General features: G+C 50.7%; 3 protein-coding genes across 7 annotated transcripts in view; 2 read left to right on the forward strand and 1 right to left on the reverse strand.

The window, feature by feature from the left end:
• CORO2B (coronin 2B) overlaps positions 1–2,302 on the forward strand; it is a 33,220-nt gene extending 30,918 nt beyond the window's left edge. For both annotated transcript variants that reach the window (XM_085589059.1, XM_085589060.1), the window contains one exon: positions 588–2,302. In XM_085589059.1, coding sequence (XP_085445185.1) covers positions 588–719 — 132 coding nt within the window. In that variant the 3' untranslated portion in view covers positions 720–2,302. The remainder of the gene's footprint in view (positions 1–587) is intronic.
• A 543-nt stretch (positions 2,303–2,845) lies between these two features.
• Positions 2,846–17,273, reverse strand: ANP32A (acidic nuclear phosphoprotein 32 family member A). 2 transcript variants are annotated; one of them, XM_077785961.2, is made up of 8 exons: positions 17,099–17,273; positions 9,766–9,915; positions 9,529–9,651; positions 7,569–7,767; positions 5,907–5,993; positions 4,947–5,044; positions 4,262–4,322; positions 2,846–4,143 (listed from the first exon to the last, which is right to left on the reverse strand). In XM_077785961.2, the coding sequence occupies exons 1-8, from the start codon at positions 17,150–17,152 to the stop codon at positions 4,082–4,084; spliced, it is 834 nt and encodes a 277-aa protein (XP_077642087.1). In that variant the 5' UTR covers positions 17,153–17,273; the 3' UTR covers positions 2,846–4,081. The 2 variants fall into 2 exon arrangements, with proteins under 2 accessions (XP_077642087.1, XP_077642086.1); XM_077785960.2 differs by having other exon boundaries at positions 5,907–6,005.
• Positions 15,570–21,777, forward strand: LOC110477572 (uncharacterized). 3 transcript variants are annotated; one of them, XR_013340683.2, is made up of 5 exons: positions 15,570–15,882; positions 16,544–17,635; positions 19,299–19,389; positions 19,545–19,657; positions 19,855–21,777. XR_013340683.2 is itself a non-coding variant. In XM_085589061.1 (3 exons), the coding sequence occupies exon 1, from the start codon at positions 17,718–17,720 to the stop codon at positions 18,645–18,647; it is 930 nt and encodes a 309-aa protein (XP_085445187.1). In that variant the 5' UTR covers positions 17,642–17,717; the 3' UTR covers positions 18,648–19,389; positions 19,545–19,657; positions 19,855–21,777. The 3 variants fall into 3 exon arrangements, 2 of the variants coding, with proteins under 2 accessions (XP_085445187.1, XP_085445188.1); XM_085589061.1 differs by lacking the exons at positions 15,570–15,882; positions 16,544–17,635 and having other exon boundaries at positions 17,642–19,389; XM_085589062.1 differs by lacking the exons at positions 15,570–15,882; positions 16,544–17,635 and having other exon boundaries at positions 17,642–19,389; positions 19,550–19,657.
• The last annotated feature ends 400 nt before the right edge of the window (positions 21,778–22,177 follow it).

Below are 22,177 nucleotides of genomic sequence, written 5' to 3' on the forward strand. Positions count from 1 at the left end.
ATCCTGGGATCCATCCCATGACCCTTTCCCATCGTGGGATCCTGGGATCCATCTCCTGACCCTTTCCCATGGTGGGATCCTGGGATCCATCTCCTGACCCTTTCCCATGGTGGGATCCCAGGATCTAGTCCATGACCCTTTCCCATGGTGGGATCCTGGGATCCATCTCCTGACCCTTTCCCATCGTGGGATCCTGGGATCCCTCCCCTGACCCTTTTCCATGGTGGGAAACCTGGATCCATCCCATGACCCTTTCCCATGGTGGGAAACCTGGATCCATCTCCTGACCCTTTCCCATCGTGGACACCTTCCACTGTCCCAGGGTGCTCCAGCCTGGCCTTGGACACTTCCAGGGATCCAGGGGCAGCCACAGCTTCTCTGGAAATTCCATCCCAGCCCCTCTCCACCCTCCCAGCTGGGAATTCCTTCCCAAAATCCCATCAAAATCTCCCATCCATCAGTTCAGATCCATCCCTTGTCCCCAGAAGCAGCCGAGTTACAGCCCATCCCCAGCACGGATCTGGCAAATCCGGGATCAGCTGATGTGATCCCACCAGCTCCATCCCATCTCCATCCTTGTTTTCCAGCTGCTGCGGATGTTCTTCCGGCAACAGGACGAGATCCGGAGGATGAAGGACGAGCTCTCGCAGAAGGACATTCAGATCCGGCAGCTGCAGCTGGAATTAAAGAACTTCCGGAACAGCCCCAAGAACAATTGACTCCAGGGACGTTTTCTAAAGACATTCCTTTGTTTCTATTCCCGAATTCCTTGGATCCACTCACCCAGAACACAATTCCGAGAGCCTGGAATCACGTCCTGCGCGTCTTGTCCGGCACTAATCCCGCTCTAACCTGATTCCTGGGAAAGCCTGGAGGCTCCCAGTACGTCGGAGCCGTGTTCTGTCCGTCGGGAGGAGCCAGCCCGGGGCGGATTCCCGGGAAAGCACGAAGCTTCCTTGCTATTAATTTTTTTTCCTATGCAAAAAATGTGACAGCGGGAGCGGAACTGGAAAACGGGGCGGGAAGAGGGAAGGGCTTGATCGTCAAAGGGGTTTCCATGTGGGAATCTGGGATCCTTCCCGTGCTGGGACACTGGGATCATTCCCATGGGAGCAGGACAGGATCCTTGCTGTGGTGGGAAACTGGGATCATTCCCATGGTGGGATTCTGGGATCCATCCCATGGGAACAGGATGGGATCCTTCCCATGGTGGGAACCTGGGATTTTTCCTGTAGATGTAACCTGGGATCTGTTCCAGGATCCTTTCCCGTGGTGGGAATCTGGGATTATTCCATGGTGGGGAACTGGGATCCTTCCCATGGTGGGAATCTGGGATCCTTCCATGGTGGGAATCTGGGATCATTCCATGGTGGGGAACTGGGATCATTCCTGTGGTGGGGAACTGGGATCATTCCTGTGGAGGGAAACTGGGATCCCTCCCATGGTGGGAATCTGATATCATTCCATGGCGGGAATCTGGGATCCTTCCATGGTGGGAAACTGGGATCATTCCATGGTGGGAATCTGGGATCCTTCCATGGTGGGAAACTGGGATCATTCCATGGTGGGAATCTGGGATCATTCCTGTGGAGGGAATCTGGGATCCTTCCATGGTGGGAATCTGGGATCATTCCATGGCGGGAATCTGGGATCATTCCTGTGGAGGGAATCTAGGATTATTCCATGGTGGGGAACTGGGATCCTTCCATGGTGGGAATCTGGGATCCTTCCATGGTGGGAATCTGGGATCATTCCATGGTGGGAATCTGGGATCATTCCATGGTGGGGATCTGGGATCATTCCATGGTGGGAATCTGGGATCATTCCATGGTGGGGATCTGGAATCATTCCATGGTGGGAATCTGGGATCATTCCATGGTGGGAATCTGGGATCATTCCATGGTGGGGATCTGGGATCATTCCCGTGGTGGAGCCTGGGCTCATTCCATGGTGGGAATCTGGGATCATTCCATGGTGGGAATCTGGGATCCTTCTCGTGATGGGATCCTGGGATATTTCTGGGGCTGCTGCCCCCGGGATGGATCCCGAGGCTGGATCCCGAGGGATGCTCCTGGAGCGTGCCGGGCTCAGCACGTGGGACAATCCCAGGATTGGCAGGATTTTCCCAGAGCACGGGGAACCAAACCCTGCTGGTTTTTCCCGGAGATCCCAATTCCCACTCAATCCCAGCTGCCGTCCCGTGCGCGTCCCGCGTTCCCGCTGCCTTCCGTGTGCTGTCATTCCCGATTATTTATGCTCCCACGGGATAGTGATGGAATAAAACCTTTCCAGGATACCAGAACCGCGTTCCTGCCTCTCCTTCTCCGTCCGGGGGGATCCCAAGGAAAAGCTCTTGGATGCGCTCCTCCGGAGCAGGGAGGGCGAAGATGGATCCTCATTCCGGCATTCCCAGCTCATCCCAACATTCCCAGGATCCAGCTCATTCCAGAGGGAGGAAAACACGGAGCGCTGGCTCTTCCCCGGGATCCAGGAGCTCCTTGTTCCCAGCCTGGCAAAGCCAGGAGAGGATTTCCCAGGAGAAAAGCTCCGGTTTTCCTGGGATAATCCCCCAGAACCCCCCGTTCCCAAGGGAAACCATTCCAGGCCTCCATCCAAAGGATTTTAGGGAGCCAAAGGTGCTAAAAACACCAGGAATTCCCGCTTTTCCAGGGCTGCCATTCCTTCTTTTTAGGGAGCCAAAGGTGCTAAAAAAATTCTTGAGTTCCCACTTTTCCAGAGCTGCAATTCCCTGTTTTTTTTTTAGGGTGCTAAAAAAGATCTGTGAATTCCCGCTTTTTCAGGGCAGCCATTCCTTGTTTTCCCAGAAAGAATTCCAGAGGCGGGATTTGTATCAAAAGCTTTATTGAAATTCCTCAAAGCCAAACAGACAAAAACTCCAAAGGTGGCTCTGCCGGGCCCCCAAATTCCCAAAAAAACCTGGAGCCGCTGGATTTCTACACATGGAAGCTTTCCTAGGAAATCCAAGTCACTTCCAAAGGGATTTATCCCCCGCAGGATCTGTACATTCCCCAAGGATTTTCCTTGTTTTTTTGCCTCCCACAAAGTAAGAAAATACAATTTTCAGGAATTTCCATGGAATTTCAGGCATTGCTCCTGGAATTCCTGGCTTTCCGGGTGAAAAAATTGGGATTTTCCATGTGGTTTTTCCTGGATTAGGGACAGAAATTCCAGAGGGAGCTGATCGGGAAAGCAGGGAGGAGGTGGTTTATTCCAAGATCAGGAAATTTGGGAATTTGGGATATTTTTTTGTAGAAATCCCCATTTTTTTTCATGCCTGCCATTTCCAGGGATTTGGCTGCACTGGAGCCATGAAAATCCCCTAAAATTCCCCTTAAAAACCCCCAAAATAAAAAATACTTACTAAAAACCCTAAAATTCCCCCCCAAATTAAAGGAAAACTGGGAACACACAACACACAGGGATCGCAAAGTCACCAGCTCCGAACCCATCCCGAAAAATCCAACATTCCCAAAAAAAAAAAAAACCAATGTTTGGTCGCTATGTACAAAGAGGGAATTCCCAAAGTCGGGAAAAAGGGCTGAAAATGGCAGCATTCCCAAAAAAAAAAAAAAAACCAAAACCCATGGAGCAAGGCACCATTGCCACCCCAGGGAGAAGGCCTGGCTGCCATTCCTGAAAAAACGTGGATTTGGGAATGGCAGAGGTGGGAAAATCCCGGCTCATCCATGATTTCAGCTCGGTTTTCTCCTTGGTTTGCTTCCGAGATGTCCAAGCTCCGCTCCGAGAATTCCCAACTCGGTTCCTACTCGACTCTCGCAGTTCCAGGGATTCAAGGAAAAGGATCCAAGGAAAAAATTCCCAAAGAATCGGAGGAGGAGCGGCAGTAAAAATAGGATTTTATTCCCTTCCCACCCTCGCTGCTCCCGCTCGGTTCCCACAGCAACGTTACAATCCGGAAAAAAAAAACCAAAAAAAAAAAACCAAAAAAAAAAACCAGGAAAAGAAAAGGAAATCCAAAGGGTCGGGAGTGGGAAAAGGGGGAATTCCGGGATAAAAACAGTCAAATCACAAGAGGGAATTTTTTCCAGGGAAAAGCTGCTCAGTCGTCCTCATCCCCCTCATCCTCAGGCTCTCGTTTCCTCTTCTGACCCCGCTCTTCCTCTGGAAAAAAGAAAGAATTCCCATTATTCCAGGAGCCACATTCCTGCTTTTCCGGGAATTCCATTTTCCATGGAACTGGGGTGGTTTTTCCTTAGGAAAAGTGGGATTGGTTCCGTACCAGGCTCCTCCTCGTCCTCCTCGTCATCCACCTCGCCGTCGTTGTAGCCTTCCTCATCCTCCTGGAATTCCAGGAAAAAACGGGATGTAAAGCTTGGGATCAAGCCCAGGAGCTTTCCCAATATCCCGTCTTCCAAGGAGGGAATGTCCTTGGCAATGTCCTCAGCCACTTCCCAGTATTCCAGTTTTTTATGGAATAGCAGGAGCTGGCACCGAAAGCCCAGGGAATCAATCCCTGAGCTGCAGCTGGGAATGTGGGAATGTGCCATTCCCGAGTTCAGGAAAACTGCATTGGGATTTATGGGAGTGGGAAAAGCTGGAATGATCCAGAGCCTCGGAGCAGAACTGAGGAGGCTCAGGAACATTCCAGAGGGGCAGGAGGAGAGGGAAAACAAATCCCTGGAATTCTGTTTTCCCCTTTCCCATTCCACTTTCTCACCTCCAATCCCATTTCCCTTCCTCCCATCCCGCTTTCCCCTTTTCCCTTTTTTTTTCCTCCCTCGATTCCATTTTCCCTCCTAAAATCCCATTTTCCTTCCTCCAACCCCATTTCCCCCCCTCAATCCCATCCTTCATCCGCCCCAGCAAAAAGTGAATCCTAAAATTCCTCAAATCCCAGATTTCCTTCCCAGCTGGTTCCCGCCGATTCCCGAGGCGGAATTCCAAGGCGGAATTCCAAGGCTCACCTCCTCCTCTCCGCTCACATCCTCCTCCTCCCCTTCCTCCTCCTCCTCCTCGTCCTCCTCATCCTCCACTACCTGAGCATCGTCGTCGTATTCCTCCTCTGGAAAAACAAAATCCATGGAAAAAGTTGAGGCTTTTGGAATAATTCCACCCAAAATCTGGGAATCTGAGCAGAGAATTCCTTAGGGATAGCACAGGATTGTCGAGGAATGCAGGGTTGGAGTCGCTCCAGCTGCTCCACTTCCCACTATTCCCAAGGATTTGGGAGCTGGGGAATCCCAGCTTTTCCAGGAATGGATGGAGGAGAGCTTTCCCATCATCCATCCATTGGGAGCCTTCCCATGGACACAAAATTCCAGCCTTTTAGGTGATTCCCAAAATTCCCAGCAGAAAACCAGGAAGTGCCAAGCCCCTGGAATGTTTTCCGTGTGTTTGGGAGCTTTTGGGAACCTTCCCAGAATTCCCACTCGGCATTCCCGGGAAAAGTGCGCATCCAGCTTTTCTGCTGAGCTGCTGGGATGGGAGAATCCAGAAAATTCCCCGGGATCAGCCGGATCCTTGTCCTGGGACGGGCTCTAGGGGCAGCCAGGGAAAGGTGGTGCCTACAGCACTGGGATTCCTTGGAATTCCCTGGAATTCCAGGCTGTTCCTTCCTCAGTTCTTGGCACAGATCCCCTGGAGCTCCCCAGTGTTTTCCATGCACTTCCCTCATGGAGCAGCTCCCAGATTCCTGCTTTTTTTCCATGCCCATGCAAAAAAATCCCTTTTCCATGAGGATTTCCACAATTCCAGGACATTCCTTCTTATCCATTGCTCATCCCTGTTCCCGTAATTCCTCCAGTCCGTCCCAATCCCACCCCTCCATTCCCAGACGGAGGAATGGGATTTTCCCAGGCCCTGCCACCTCCTCCTCCCCTCATTCCTTTGGGATGCAGGAATCCCACGGAGCACATCCCACCTACCATCCTCATCCTCCTCCTCGTCATCCAGCCCCTCCACGTATCCCTCGGCGTCGGAATCCGGCGCTTCCTTGTCGTCCCGGTCTTTCACTAGGGATAAAACTGAGGAAGTTGCTCCTTCAGGCCCTGCCTGGCTCCTTCCCACCATTCCCTCAGGACACTCGGCTCCTTCCCCTCATTCCTTCAGGTCCTTTCCCTCATTCCCTCATTCCTTTGGGACACTGAGGTCCTTTCCCTCATTCCCTCCCCTCATTCCCTTACTCTTTCCTTCATTCCCGCATTTCTCCCCTCAATTCCCTCACTTCTTCCTTCATTCCCTCAGGTCCTTCCCCTCACTCCTTTGGGACATGCAGTTCCTTTCCCTGATTTCTTCCCCTCATTCCCTCAGGACACTCGGGTCTTTCCCGCATTTTCTGGGACACTGAGGTTCTTCCCCCCTTCTCCCACCATTTTTTTGGGACACCAAGGGTCCTTCCCCCCATTCCCTCAGGACACACAGCTCCCTCTCCCACCATTCCTTAAGGACTCCTTTCCCTCATTCCCTCAATTTATTTCCCTCCATTCCATCAATTTCATCATTTCCCTCACTCCTTCCCCCTATTCCCTCAGGACACTGAAGTCCTTTCCCTCATCAACTCCTTCCCCTCATTCCTTTGGGACACCAAGATCCTTCCCCTCATTCCCTCACTCCTTCCCCTCAATTCCCTCATTCCTTCCCCTCAATTCCCTCATTCCTTCCCCTCAATTCCCTCACTCCTTCCCCTCAATTCCCTCATTCCTTCCCCTCAATTCCCTCATTCCTTCCCCTCAATTCCCTCATTCCTTCCCATCAATTCCCTCATTCCTTCCCCTCAATTCCCTCATTCCTTCCCCTCAATTCCCTTACTCCTTCCCCTCATTCCCTCACTCCTTCCCATCAATTCCCTCACTCCTTCCCCTCAATTCCCTCACTCCTTCCCCTCAATTCCCTCATTCCTTCCCCTCAATTCCCTTACTCCTTCCCCTCAATTCCCTCATTCCTTCCCCTCAATTCCCTTACTCCTTCCCCTCAATTCCCTCATTCCTTCCCCTCAATTCCTTCAACTCCTTCCCATCAATTCCCTCATTCCTTCCCCTCAATTCCTTCAACTCCTTCCCCTCAATTCCCTCATTCCTCCCCTCAATTCCTTCATCCCTTCCCTCATTCCCTCACTCCTTCCCCTCAATTCCCTCATTCCTTCCCCTCAATTTCTTCAACTCCTTCCCATCAATTCCCTCATTCCTTCCCCTCAATTCCCTCATGACAGAGATGTCCTTTCCCTCATTCCTCCCCTCAATTCCTTCATCCCTTCCCTCATTCCCTCACTCCTTCCCCTCAATTCCCTCATTCCTTCCCCTCAATCCCTCACTCCTTCCCATCAATTCCCTCATTCCTTCCTCTCAATTCCCTCATGACAGAGATGTCCTTTCCCTCATTCCTCCCCTCAATTCCTTCATCCCTTCCCTCATTCCCTCACTCCTTCCCCTCAATTCTCTTACTCCTTCCCATCAATTCCCTCACTCCTTCCCCTCAATTCTCTTACTCCTTCCCATCAATTCCCTCACTCCTTCCCCTCAATTCTCTTACTCCTTCCCCTCAATTCCCTCCCTCCCTCTCCCTCCGGGTGCCGGTTCCCATTCCCGTACCATCCTCATCCTCCTCCTCGTCATCCAGCCCCTCCACGTATCCCTCGGCGTCGGAATCCGGCGCTTCCTTGTCGTCCCTGTCGTAGCCGTCCAGGTACGTCAGCTGCGGCAGCAGCTTGAACACGTTTTCTCTGTAGTCGTTCAAGTTGGTCACCTCACAGTTGAACAGGTCTAAGCTCTTCAGGTTTTCCAACTTTTTCTGGGAAAACAAAGGAATTTGGAAGGTTTGCTGGCGCGGGAGTTCCCTCCCAAGGCAAGGAGCCCAAGGGGAATGTGCTCAAGGGATTCCCGGGGGGGTTTTGGGCTCACTGGAGATGGCAGGCACGGGGGAAAAAAAATGGAATCTTTATATAAAAAATATCCTGAATTCCCAAATTGCCTGAACTTGGAATCAACCAGCTCCTCCCCACTTTCCCAATCAGCTCCCTCTGGAATTTCCACCCCCAATCCAGGAAAAACCGCTTGGGGAAAAATCCCAATTTCAGTTGAGATGGGAAAGGCTCTCCCTGGAGTCCTGCAGCTCCCAAATCCAAGGGAATGACTGATAGCCAGGAAAGTATCCCAAAGGAGCCAGATCCAGGAATTCCTGCAGACGGAAGCAGGATTGGAGCAATTGGACACAAAAGCTTTGCTAAGAGAGGTTTAAAAAATTGGATTAGTTTTCCTTAAGAGTACGGAAAATGAACAAACCACGTTTTTCTTTTGGAATGGAATTTTCATTTTAAATTGAATAGGAATTTGATTCCTGGAGGCTTTGTAGAATTTTTCTTTGAGAAGAATTTTGCACTGCTCCCAGAATTTGAAAATTCTAAAAATAAAATCCAAAGGAATCGAGCATTTGCATCAAGGCTTATCCATGGATAAGAAATATCAACTGTAAGGGAATATCTCCCTTCACTTTAATGCAAAAAGCACTCAGGAAAAAGGCCTGGAAATGGGAAAACTGGGAGAGCTGGGAGCATTTCCAGGCTTTTCCTTGAATTTACCAGCCCTGCCTTTTCCCTGTGCTGCAGGAAAGGAGATGCAGGAAGGAGCTGCTCCTGGAAGAAGGATTTTCATGGGAATTGTTGTGCCGGGAGATGGATTCAGAGCCTGCAGAATCCTGGGAAGATGAGATTCCCGCCGGGAATGGGGGAACCCGGCCTGGCAGCCACTAGAGGGAAGCAGCGGCTCACCGGGAACGGGAACAGGGACTTGGGATGCGGCCTGGATCCCGGGATTCGCTGGGATTTGGGGAAGGAATGAGGGGAAAAAGGATCTGGTGCAGAATCCAGGAGCAGCATTCCCTGGAAGCACCCAAGGCCAGGCTGGGAGCAAGCTGGGATAGAGGAAGGAATTCCAAGGGTTTGGAACGGGATGAATCCCATTCCTTAGTGCAAAACCAACTCTCCAGGAGTTGGGATGCAGGAAAAAATGGGATTAGGGGAAGGAATGAGGGGGGAAAGGATCTGGTGCAGAATCCAGGAGCAGCATTCCCTGGAAGCACCCAAGGCCAGGCTGGGAGCAAGCTGGGATAGAGGAAGGAATTCCAAGGGTTTGGAATGGGACGAATCCCACTCCTTAGAGCAAAACCAACTCTCCAGGAGTTGGGATGCAGGAAAAAATGGGATTAGGGGAAGGAATGAGGGGGGAAAGGATCTGGTACAGATTCCAGGAGCAACATTCCCTGGAACCACCCAAGGCTGGGCTTGGAGCAAGCTGGGATAGAGGAAGGAATTCCAAGGGTTTGGAATGGGATGAATCCCATTCCTTAGAGCAAAACCAACTCTCCAGGAGTTGGGATGCAGGAAAAAATGGGATTAGGGGAAGGAATGAGGGAGGAAAGGATCTGGTACAGAATCCAGGAGCAACATTCCCTGGAACCACCCAAGGCTGGGCTTGGAGCAAGCTGGGATAGAGGAAGGAATTCCAAGGGTTTGGAACGGGATGAATCCCATTCCCAGGAGCAATCCCGACTCACCAGAGGTTCTATTGTCCCGAGATCTTTAATTTTGTTGCCGCTTAGGTTTAGGTGCGTGAGGTTCGGACACTTCTCTGCCAACACTTCCAGGCCTCCTGAGATTCTGTTGTCGCTCAACTCGAGCTGCAAAAGGGCCCAAAAACATCCTCAAAAATCCCATCGGATCCCGTTTCCAGCGGCTTTTCCACACGTGGAGAAGGGGCAGAGCGGGATTTGGCTCGGGGAGGGGGGATTTACCTTCTTAAGTTTGTTTAACTTTGGTAAGTTTGCAACTGAGGTTAAGCCGACGTTGATTGTGCTGAGGAATTCCAGCTCCTCAAACTCATCCGTGAGGCCCTCGATTTTCCCTTCGTACGACCGGCAGTTGTCCAGAACGAGCTCTTTCACCTGCGACGGGAACAAATCGAGGAAAAAAGAGGAGGAATTCCAGGGAATTAGCAAGAGCCAGGAGTTTTTCAGCAGAGAAACGCGGGAGTTTGGGGCTGAGGTAAGACAAAAGCCGAGATCAAGGCAGCGCTCCTGATCCCACACGCCGAGGGTAAAAAAATCCCAAGATTCCCAAAATAAACCACCAAACCAGTCGGTGGGTTGAAATTTAGATAGAAAACCCCCCCAAAATACGGAAAATAAGTAGATCTTTTCCCTCAACGGTGTTTAATTATCAGGATTCTCCAGAGGATCCATTTGGGGATAAATAAAGATGTTTTTTCCCTTCACGTGAGGGAAAAAGCTCCCACAATTCCCAAAAAAAGTGCCCAAATTATTAATTGGGTTGAAATTCAGGTGGAAAATTCATGGATCTTTTTCCTCCATGGTGTTTAATTACCAGGATTCTCCAGAGGATCCATTTGGGATAAATAAATAGGCTTTTTACCCTCATGTTTTGCAAACGCACCCGGAGTTCCTGCCAAAAAAAAAGGTGGGAAAATTGGAATGGAGGCGAATCCTCCTTATCTGTGTCTCTGCTCCGTTTTCTCATCCCAGCATCCCTGGAACAGGAAGCTCCAGGTGGGTTTTGCCTCAGAGGAATTTGGGAATTCCTCACAGGAATTTCAGGAGCGGGAACGGAGGGGAAGGGTATGAGCCCTGAGGGACAAACAGCACTGCTCCCGATCCCACACTCTGAGGGAAAAACCCTTTAAAATTCCTAAATTACTCATTGGGTTGAAATTCAGCTGAAAAATTCATGGATCTTTTCCCTCCATGGCGTTTAATTACCAGGATTCTCCAGAGGATCCATTTGGGATAAATAAAGAGTTTTTTCCCCTCATGTTCTCCACGCACACCCGGAGTTCCCGCCAAAAAAAAAGGTGGGAAAATTGGAATGGAGGCGAATCCTCCTTATCTGTGTCCCTGCTTTTCTCATCCCAGCATCCCTGGAACAGGAAGCTCCAGGTGGGTTTTGCCTCAGAGGAATTTGGGAATTCCTCACAGGAATTTCAGGAGCAGGAACGGAGGGGAGGGAATGAGCCCTGAGGGACAAACAGCACTGCTCCTGGTCCAGGAGGTGGGATATCCATCCCTCCATCCTCTCCCAGCATGGAAAACATGGAATTGCACAGAAAACCAGCGAATTCGACAACAATTCCCTCAGAGATTTAAGGAAGAGCTGGAAATAGTCTTGGATAAAAAGGAAAACCCCTCAGCACCAAAGCAAATGACCCAACTGCCTTTTTTATCCCCTTTTAATTTGTATTTTTTTGGAATCTTGGAATGTTTTGGGTTGGAAGGGACTTTGAAGATCGTCCCATTCCAACGTCTCCATGGAGTTTTTTATGGAAGGTTGTTTACTCCCCGCTTTTCAGGAAGCTTGGTGCACAAATTCCACATTCCCTCCTTCCCTGTTTCCAGCACTGGGCAAAGGCACAGATCCAACAAATCCATGGAGAAAGCTCCTGGAATCCAAGAGGGCCGCGTTTGGGAAGCTTGGATGAGTTCAGAGACAGTTTGGGAAGAGCAGAGCACATTCCCAACCCTTCCCAAGAGCAACATCGTGTCGGTGTTAACTCCCTGAACCTCTGGAAACAGCAGCATTCCAAACAAAATTCCAGCATGGCTCCATGCCCTAAGAATCCTCAAGGAAATCCAGGTGTGCCAAAGGAGGAGGAACTGGATTTGTGGGATTTTTCCCAACACCCACAGCTCTCTGCCTTCCACGGCACATTCCCTCTCCATAAAATCTCGGGATTTCAAAGAGGAGAAGCCTTGGGAGAGGCCATCACTTTCCACAGCTCCTCTAACAGGGAACTTTTCCAAGGATTTGTCCCCCCCAAAATTCCAACCAGAGGCGAGAAATGATCTAGATTTCCCACTCCAATCCCACCTGGAACGCCACCAGACCAGCAAAAAACTTGGATGAGCTTCCTACTCAATCCCGGGATTACCGGAGCTGCTCCGAAGGCTCCGATGAGCCAACCCCCGCTCCAAGATCATCCCAAAATCCTCAAGAACCCAATTAAAATCATCAACTAATTAAATTCCAGCTGCAATTCCAAGCTCTCCATGACCCAACCCCACGGCAGCTCAGAGCTGTCCCACTCCCGGTGGGAAACAGGGAAGGCTTCCATGGGATATCTCCCAGCAGCTGCTCCGTGTCCGCTTGGCCACAGCTCCGGAGCTCTTCCAGGTTTTTCCAGAGCCCTTGGAATTCTGCCCAGGGCAGGGCGGGCAGCAGGTGCCATGGCCCTTGGCCACCGGGGATTCCCATCCCATGGGATTCCCATCCCAGGGGGATCCTCAGCTGCTGCTGCTCAGGAATGAGGAGCTGACCTGGAGCGGGATAGCATTCCAAAGGGAAGGGAGAATTCCCGAGGTTTTCCTGCCCCGGGATAAACAGTGGATGGAATTCCTTCCCCAAACCCCACGGGATTTGGGTATGGATACAGCCCTTCCAGGGCTTTTTTGGGAATATCCCAGATGGGATAAACTGATTCCTGAATCCTTGGGAATGCTCCGTTCCCAGCTCTTTCACACCAGCTCATCCCAACTGGAATTCCAACCTGGAATGAGAGAATCCTTGGAAAGCACCACTAAACCGTGGAACCCAGCCATCAACCCAACCCCACCACTTTTCCGGGATCAAACCTTTCCTGGGAATACCAAATTCCCCTTGGGAAATATCCAAGATGGCATAAATGGATTTCCAACCAGTTATCCACGAGCATCTCCTGGCTGGGAATGTGCTGGGAAGAGAATCCCAAAACTCCCGGGGCAGGGAGAGACAGTGCTGGAACACGACCCCGTTCCCGGGAAATCCCAATTCCATGGAAATCCTGGGAATCACCCAGCCCAGAGAATCCCACAGCAGAGGCTGGGAAGGGACTGGATGGGATTAACACGGATACTGGGATCAGGAGCAGAATTCCATCGGCTCCTCTACGGATGGAAGCGGCACCGCGGCTGCCAGGGCTTCCCGGGAATTCTCTGGGATTTCTCCAAGCTCCAGTTCATGGGAATTCCCCCTAGCCACGGAATCCTGTTTCCTTCAGCCGTTCCCCGGGGGATCTGAGGAATCCAGCATTCCTGAGGAAAGGCAGGATCCTTGGGAACGCGCTCCATTCCTGCCTCTTCCACGCCAGCTCATCCAGCTGGAATTCCAACCCAGAGCCAGAGAAATCCTTGGAAAACGCTCGGAAGAATCCATGGAACGCAGCCATCCATCCAACCTTTCCCGGGAACACCAAATTCCCATCCCCAGGAAGCTCCAACCGGACTCCAACCTCATCCTGGCTTTCCCAAAATTCCCATCGGAATTCCTCCTCTGCTGCAACTCCCTTGGAAAACCCCTCCAAGAAATTCCAGCATTCCGGGATCCCGGAGGCTGGAAAAGACATCCAGGACCGAGTCCAAGCTGTGCCTGATCCCAAAGCTCCGAGTGGCACTTCCAGGAATTTTTTGGACACTTCCAGGGATGGGAATTCCACAAGGGCTGCCCTTTCCAATGTTTATCCACCTTTTTCCATGAAAAAATTCCTGCTGATGTCCCACCTGAGCCTCCCCTGGCATTCAGAAGGAATTTTAGGAAGGCTCCTCCCTTTTTTCCAGGAAAAACCAGGAAAAAAGCCAAAGTCTCTCCTTCCCCCCAGTCCACGGCGATTCCATCAGGGATCAAACTTTTATTCCTCCCAGTCCTGGCTTTTAAATTCCCAATATTCTCATTCCCAGTCCTTTTCTTTTCCCTCTGGAAAATTTAATTCCAAAGGGAAACAAAAGTGAGAAAATCTGTGGAAAAATTCCCTGCAAAATCAAAAATAGGTTTTTCAAAAAAGCTTTCTCCTCTCAGCTGTTTTTCCCATTTTTCCTTTTTTTTTTTTTTTTCTGGCATTCTGTTGGATTTGGTTTTTGCCTCCTGAGAATCCCGTTTTTTTGGGAAATTCCAAATGTTCTGATGGAATTTGGGGCAATCAAGGAATTTTTTTCCCACATTAAATCAAAATTTCAGGCTAATTTTAACCCCCCCAGCCACCACTACTTCCCAATATTTGGATTTTCCCCCAGGTTTTCCAATGGGAATGAGCACCAAAGTGCCAAAATCTGCCCAGGGGAACACATCCTGAAGGAAATTAAGAGCAATTAATTAATTATAATCAAAATTATATTGATAAGAAAAATAAAATCACCATTTTGCTGTGATTCGTAAATTTAACGGGATAAAAAGTGGGAATAGCTGGGGGAAAAAACATCCAAAAACATCCAAGAATTCCCAGTTTTCCAGCAGTAAAATCCACTTTTTTTCCTGACACTGAATTAACATTAAAAAAATTAAAGAGGAAATTGAAAAGCTAAACAACAAAAATGAAACAGGCGAAGGAATTTCTCCACAGAATCCACCCCAGGATATTTTTGGGATGTTTTATTAATCAGGATGTGACTTTCTGGGATTATCCAATGGAAAAAATTAAGGGAAACAATTCCCAAACTCATCCTGCCCACCCAAAACTCCCTAAAATCCAAGAACTAATGACTTTGGCATCAAGATTCCTGCCAAATCCCAATTCCAGAGGGTGGAATTAGCAGGATTTTCCTTTAATACTTTCAAGGAACAAAACTCATCCCACAAACTCCGTTCCCTATAAAAACACGTGCTCACAGCTCAGAACACAACAACATTCCCGACTGCAATTTCCAGCTCTCTGCCTAAAAACCTGGAAAAACGGGATTTAGACCACTTTGTGGGGGGGATCAAGGTACCAAATTCCCTGAAAATTCCAAGGAAAACCAAGCGGCGAAAGGTGAAATTCCCGATTTTCCTGCTGCCCATTCCCAGCCCTGAGTAGCAGGGAACTCCCTCCAGCTCCGAGTTTTCCCAACTTTTTTTTTTTTTTTTTTTTTTTTGGCGTGAGGCAAAAGCGAGCAGAAGCAGCAGACGATCCAAACGTGGAAAAGAGGGAGGGAAAAAAAATTGAGTTTATCCCTTTGGAAGCTGGTTTTACACAAGAGTTCGAAACGAGGAAGGAAACCCGCAGCGATGAGGGCGGCGAGGCAGGAACGGGAGGGGGGGGGGGGGCAAAAAACGAGCAAATAAAAAAAAAAAAAAAAAAAAGAAAAGAACTATTTAAAAACTTAAGGGGGAAAAAAGAGGAGGATGAAAAGCAGGAAAAGACTTCCCGAGCCCAAGGCTGCTCCCCACAGGGCCCTGCCCAGGAAGGAGGCGGATTCCCGGCCGCGCTCCTCACGCGGGGGAACCGCGGCGCTCCTCCCGCTGCTCCCCCTGCGGGCCTCGCCTTGCCTCGAACAATCAAGAAACCCTAATTTTTTTTAAACAAGCTATCCGTTTGTTTTTTCGTCTTTTATTTTATTTATTTATTTTCCTTCTTATTTTACCCCCAACGCGGCCCTCACCAATCCCCTCCCGCCCCGCGGCCGGCGACAAAATGGCAGCGCCGCCCGTCATGTCGGGAGGGCTCCGCCGCAACCTCCGCAGCGCCTCAGCCCCGGCGCCGGCGGGCTCCCTCACGGCCGAGGCAGCGGCAGGAGGAGGAGGAGGAGGAGATGAGGAGGAGGAGATGGAGGAGGAGGAGGCGGCGGCCGTGAGGGGAAGGCGGGGGTGGCGGTGAGGGGGGGGCCAGCACAGAACATGGCGCCGCGTCCTACTTGGCGCTGCGCTCGCCTCACGGAGCCCCCCCGGCCATGGCGGCCGTACCGCTGAGTCCTCCCCGCCACCCCTCACCTCCGCCGGCCTCCTCCTCCTCCTCCCGCTCGCCCAGGAGTTTTTAAACTTTAAAGCGCAGCTTCCGCCGCCCCGCGCCCGCCTTTGTCGCGTGTGTGTCCCCCCCCGCCCCGTCCCCCCGGAGCACACCGCGCTCGGTTCGGCCGCCGCGTCCCGCCGCGCTGCCCCGGGCCATGCCCGCTGAGGTACGTTCGCCGCCCGGCTCTCCCCTCCCCGCAGCCTCCCCGGGCGGCTCGGCGGCGCCGGGGCTCGGTGGAGCCTCCCCGGGCCGGGGGTTTGAGGGGAAGGGGCTTCCCCGCCGCGGCCCCGCCTGCCCCCGGCCCCCTCCCGCCCGCTCTTTCTTTTTGGGGTGCTTTTCCTATTTTTTCGCTTCTTTCCTCCCCGCTGTTATTTCATTGCTTGTTTGGGGGGTTTTGTTGGGTTTTTTGGTCGGTTCTTTTTTTTTTTTTTTTTTTTTTGTCCTGCCAAAGTTTTTTCGCCGTCCCCCCGTTTATTCCGCCAGACGCGGAACAACAACCTGAAGTCCGGCCCCGGGGGAAGGAAGGGGGGGAAAAGGGGGAAGAAGGAAAAACACGCACACACATCCAGCCTTTTTGTGCGTGTGTGGGGATGGAGGGGGTGGAGAGTGCGTTCATTTCTTCCAATATTATTTTTTATTATTCTTATGGTTATTAGGATTGTTATTCAACGCTCGCGCTACCGGCGGCGATGCCCCATCGCCAGCAAAATTAAAAAAAAAAAAACACCACAACAACAGAGGAGGGGAAAAAAAAAAAAAAAAAGCCCAAACCAAACCCAACCAACGCTAAGCGTCGGTTTCAAAATTCTTTCCTTTTATCTTCTCAGCATCTGGAGAGAGGGAGAGAGAGAGAGAGAGAGAAAGGGCGCGTTCATGAGGACTACAAAGTTACAAATATGGCTCCCCAGTCTCTCTTGCCTGATCACTGCAAAGAAATGAAGACGCACTTTAAACTAAACCATTCGCAACTCACTCGCAGTCCCTGCCTGCCTCTCCCTAGCCCAGCGCCCTGCACAAATATTTGCCAACTAAACACGCCGAGAGAGAGAGCAGCGAGCAACTTATTTTTTATTTAACGCACGGCCAGCCCCTGTGCGAGGCATCGCAGCCCGGCACGGGCAGGAGCAGCGGCGGGGAGCCCCGAGCGGCCCCGGAGCGCCCCGCGCCCCCCAAGCCGGGGGGCACAGCCCCCCGCACGCACAGGTAGGCACCTCAAGGGCAGCAGCGGCCCCGCCAACACCTGGCACGCTCCACCCCGCCAAAAAAAAAAAAAAATTAAAAAAAAATAACCGTGGGGATGCCTTTTTATTATTCTCATCATTAGCGTTATTAGCGTTAATTTTTTTTTTTTTTTTTTTTTTTCCGGGCATTGCATTGCTTACATCTGAGGGCGTCCTGTTCCGCAGCTCTAAGTGGATCCTTTTCTTCATGTCCATGTCCGTGGCTGGCGGGAGGCGCGGAGGGTGCGCGGCTCGGCTGGCGCAGTGACCCCGTGCAGAGCCCCCCGATCGCGGGGCGCGGAGGGACTCGGGCTCGCCCAGCGCCGCTCGGAAGCCCGAGCGCAGCACCGCGGCGCGCACTAACCTGATAACCGCGGGGGCGGGCGCCGCGCCGCGATTGACGGCGCGCCCGGCCAATGGCGGCGCGCCGCCGCCGCGGCTCGGCCAATCAGCGGCGCGAGGCGCGGCGGAAGCCAATGGGGGAGCGGCTGTGCCGGGCAGGGGGACAGCCCGGCGCCGAGCCCAGGCTCATTCCGCGCCGCCGCCTGACGGGGACGGAGCGGCCGCGGCTCCGCCGCGCCGGGCGCGCCGCGCGCTGCGCCCTGCGCCCGCCCGAGCCCGCGGGAGGAGCCGCGGTGGGCAGCGGCCGCCACGGCGGAGCCGCCCGGCCACGGCAGCACAGCCAGGAGGGAGGGAAAGGTGCGGAGCGAGGCACGGGAATGGCGCGGGCCCCGGCGGCGGGGGGCGGGCGGCGGGCGGGGCGAGCGAGGGAGGGACGGCAATGGCGGCGGCGCTGAGGGGAGGGGGAGCGGCTCCTGAGGGCGGCGGGAGCCCCGGGAAGGGAAGGGAAGGGAAGGGAAGGGAAGGGAAGGGAAGGGAAGGGAAGGGAAGGGAAGGGAAGGGAAGGGAAGGGAAGGGAAGGGAAGGGAAGGGAAGGGAGGGGAAGGGAAGGGAAGGACAGGGAAGGGAAGGGAAGGGAAGGGAAGGGAAGGGAGGGGAAGGGAAGGGAAGGGAAGGGAAGGGAAGGGAAGGGAAGGGAAGGGAGGGGAAGGGAAGGGAGGGGAAGGGAAGGACAGGGAAGGGAAGGGAAGGGAAGGGAAGGACAGGGAAGGGAGGGGAAGGGAAGGGAAGGGAGGGGAAGGGAAGGGAAGGGAAGGGAAGGGAAGGGAAGGGAAGGGAAGGGAAGGGAAGGGAAGGGAAGGACAGGGAAGGGAAGGGAAGGGAAGGGAAGGGAAGGGAAAGGAAGAAGGGGAGGGAAGGGAGGGGAGGGGAGGGAAGGAAGGAAGGGGAAAGGAAGGGAAGGGAAGGACAGGGAAGGGAAGGGAAGGGAAGGAAAGGAAAGGAAAGGAAAAAGGAAAGACGGGAAGGGAAGGGAAGGGAAGGGAAGGGAAGGAAGGAAGGGGAAAGGAAGGGAAGGGAAGGACAGGGAAGGGAAGGGAAGGGAAGGGAAGGGAAGGAAAGGAAAGGAAAGGAAAAAGGAAAGACGGGAAGGGAAGGGAAGGGAAGGGGAAAGGAAAGGAAAGGAAAGGAAAGGAAAGGAAAGGAAAGGAAAGGAAAGGAAAGGGGAAAGGAAAGGAGAGGAAAGGAAAGGAAAGAGGAAAGGAAAGGAAAGGAAAGGAAAGGAAAGGAAAGGAAAGGAAAGGAAAGGGGAAGGAAAAGGGAAGGGAAGGGAAGGGAAGGGGAAAGGGGGATCCCCCGGGAACATCCCTGAGGGGCAGCGGCTGTGCTGAGCTGGAGCAGGGCCCAGGGTGGGAATGCCTCAGTTCCCAGGAAAGATAGAAAGGGATTTATTTTATTTTATTTATTTTTTTGTGTGGTTTTTTTTCCATTGGAGTGTCAGGGTGAGGGTGGTGGGCTCAGGCTGGAGGAGAGCAGGGGGTGTTGGCAAGGAGTTCCTGTCCGGGATGGAATTCCAGAGGAGCTGTGGCTGCTCCATCCCGGGAATGTCCCGGGGCAGGTTGGAGCAGCCAGGGAGAGCGGAAGGCGTTGGGGTTGGGACCGCACGGGTTTGAGGTGCAGGAATTGGGAAGGAAAATGGGATGCTCCAGGGATGGAGCCAGGCTGGGAGTGCTGGAGAAGGGAAGGATCCAGGGAATCCTCAGAGCCTAAAGGAGAGCTGGAGAGGGACTGGGACAAGGACCAGGACGCAGGGAAGGGCTCCCGCTGGGAAAGGGGAGATTGGGATGGGATATTGGGAAGGAATTCCTGGCGGGGCTGGAGCTCTCCCGGCTCCATCCCCGGGATGTCCAGGGTGAGCCTGGAGCAGCCTGGGATACTGGGAATGATCCCAGCCCGTGGAATGGGATGAGCTTGGAGCTCCTTCCCATCCCAAACCATTCCCTGCTCCCGGATCCTTTTCCAGGCGCTGCAGGATGAGGATCCGAGGCAAGAGCCGCTCTTTTCCAAGGATTTGGGATTTCCAAGCTGTTCCCATCGGCTGGAGCAGAACTCGGGTAAAAAGTGCTTCAATTCCTTCTGAAATCCCCGTTTATCCATTCCCGCTTTCCCTGGAAAACACAGGGCTGGAAAATCCCAAAGGGCTGTTGGAAAGCATCAAGGGAACGCTGAAAATCCTCGGAAAACGTGATTTTATCCGTGTATTTTACAGGACAGGATGGAGATAAAGCCTCAGCTGTGAGCATGGAAGAATTCCAGGAATATGGATCAAAACAGGAAGAATTGTGTTGGGAATGGGATGGGAGAAGCTGGATCCAGCTCCGGGTAAAAATTCCAATTTCAGCAACAGAAAACTGCAAAATGTTCCTTTTTTTTTGGGATGTTTGAGGGGTTTAGGATGCAAGTTTGGGTGGGCCGAGAAATCCTCGGTTGGAATTAATATTCCAAACTTTTTGAAACGTTTGGGATTTGGGAATGAGGCAGATTTTGACCCGAGCTCTGTTTAAATTTCTCTTTTCCAGGTATCCCCAGAAGTGGCTCCTGGGCCGAATCTTTGGGAATTTTTCATGGAATTTCTTCTCCTGGTGTCGTTGAAAACCGTTGGAAAAGGACTTTTCTCCAGGAATAAAAATTTGCTGGGACAAGCTGGGATTTCAAAGGAATTTCCGGGAGTGCAAAGCTGCTTTTTCCTTTGGTTTTTTTCCAAGGAAAAAAAATGCGGATTTTGATTGTTTGAAGGTGCAGAAAATTCCTTTTTCTTTTCTTACCGAGGGAATTTCTTCCCAGTTCCAAGCCAGAATTCCCTGTTTAAAGCTGCTCCTGTCGTTGTTTGTATTCCAAGAGTTTGGGAATTAAAAAAAAAATTTGGGAATTGTAATGTTGGGAATAAATCTGAAGGGTTATTTTTCCACGGTGCAATTTTCCTTCTGTGATTTTTAATTCCTGGGGTGTTTCTTCCTGCTTTGTTTTTCTAGGAATTCTGAATTTGTGGGGTTGGTTTTTAATGGGAATGGTTGGGATTTTTTCCTGGTTTGTTTTTATCAGGAATTTGGAATTTATGGGATTGGTTTTTTGCGGGAATTTTGAGGGGTTTTTTCCTTGTTTTTAACAGGAATTTGTAATGGAATTCCTGGGATTTTTCCTTGTTTATTTTTAAGAGGAATTCTGAGTTTGTGGGATTTGTTTTTGCCGGGAATTTTTAATGGAATTCCTGGGATTTTTCCTTGTTTCTTTAACTGCTAATTTTGAAATTATTTGGATGTGTTTTTTAAGGGGAATTTTCAATGGAATTTGTCCAGTCCATTTTTACCAGGAATTCTGAATTTATGGTTTGTTTTTTTTTCCTTGTTAATTTTTAACAGGAATTTGTGGATTTTTTCCCTCGTTAATTTTTACCAGGAATTTTCCATTTGTGGGATTTTTCCTTGTTTATTTTTAAGAGGAATTTTGAATCGACGGGATTGGTTTTTTAGCAGGAATTTGTGATGGAATTTGTGGAATTTTTCCTTGTTTATTTTTAAGAGGAATTTTGAATTTGTGGGGTTGTTTTTGGTTTTTTTTCCAAGGAATTTGAGGGTTTTCCCCCCTTGGCTGTTTGAACGGGAATTTTGAATTGGTGGGATTTATTTTTCCCAGGAATTTCTGGGATTTTCCCTTGTTTATTTTTCCCAGGAATTTCTGGGATTTTCCCTTGTTTTATTTTTCCAAGGAATTTCTGGGGTTTTCCCTTGTTTTATTTTTCCAAGGAATTTCTGGGATTTTCCCTTGTTTATTTTTCCCAGGAATTTCTGGGATTTTCCCTTGTTTTATTTTTCCCAGGAATTTCTGGGATTTTCCCTTGTTTATTTCCCACAGGAAATTGCAACTTTTCCCTTTCTTTTCCCAGGATTCCCTCCCAAATTCCACAGGAAAAAATTCCCAAAATCCCCCAAATCCCCACCCTCAGCTTTCCCAGCTGGGGAACTTTGGGATCAAACAAATCCCTGGGATCCAGGAATTCCATGGAAGACACCCTTGGAATGCCACGGGAATTCCCAAGTTGTGGTCTAACCCCTTAAAGTTGGAATTTTTGCAGCGTTCCGGGGGAAAAAATTGGGAAAATCTGATTTAAAAAATTGAGGAAAAGCTGATTCGAAGGTAAAAAACGAGGAGAAAAATTCCAGGATAGCTCCAAAATTCCCTAAACTGGATTTTTTTTAATTTTTTTTTTTAAATTAAATTAGCTTTTTCCTGAGAAAATGTATGGAATAATTGGAGTATTCCTGATTTTTCTGATGGAATTTTCCAATATTTTCCTGCTTTACTGGCCTGGATTAATTTGGTAAAATCCCTCGAAAATTCAGGATGAGTTAAAAATCCAAGGAATTCTGGGACAAATCTTCAGGATTTGGGGAGAATGGGTGGAAAACATGGAAAAACGGAATAAATTTTGAAGTAGAATTCACCATTTCTTGGAATTAAATCACTTTATGTGTGGGAAAGGCCGGAAAATCCGGAATTTTGGGGTATTTTTGCTGTCAGAAATCCATGAGGGGGATGAGAAAAAAGTGGGAAAAAAAATTGGGATCCCTGGAAAAATCGTGGGAAAATCAAGGGGGAAAGAAAGGGGGAGAAGCCAAATTTGGGAATAAAAACTTCCGGGGAATTCCGGGAAATAAAAAAAGATTTTGGAAGTGGGGTGAGAAATGGGAAAACTGGGAATGGCAGAATTCCAAGGAATTTCATGGAGGAGAATCCACGGGATTCTCCAAGAGAACTCCAAGAGGATTCCGATGGAACGGAAAATTTGGGAATTCTGCTCCTTGGGGTCGGTGCAGAGGTTTTTTCCTGGCTGTTTTTCCAAGA

The sequence above is a fragment of the Lonchura striata genome, chromosome 10 (genome assembly GCF_050655825.1).
Source record: "Lonchura striata isolate lonStrDom1 chromosome 10, ASM5065582v1, whole genome shotgun sequence".
Classification (NCBI taxonomy): domain Eukaryota; kingdom Metazoa; phylum Chordata; class Aves; order Passeriformes; family Estrildidae; genus Lonchura; species Lonchura striata.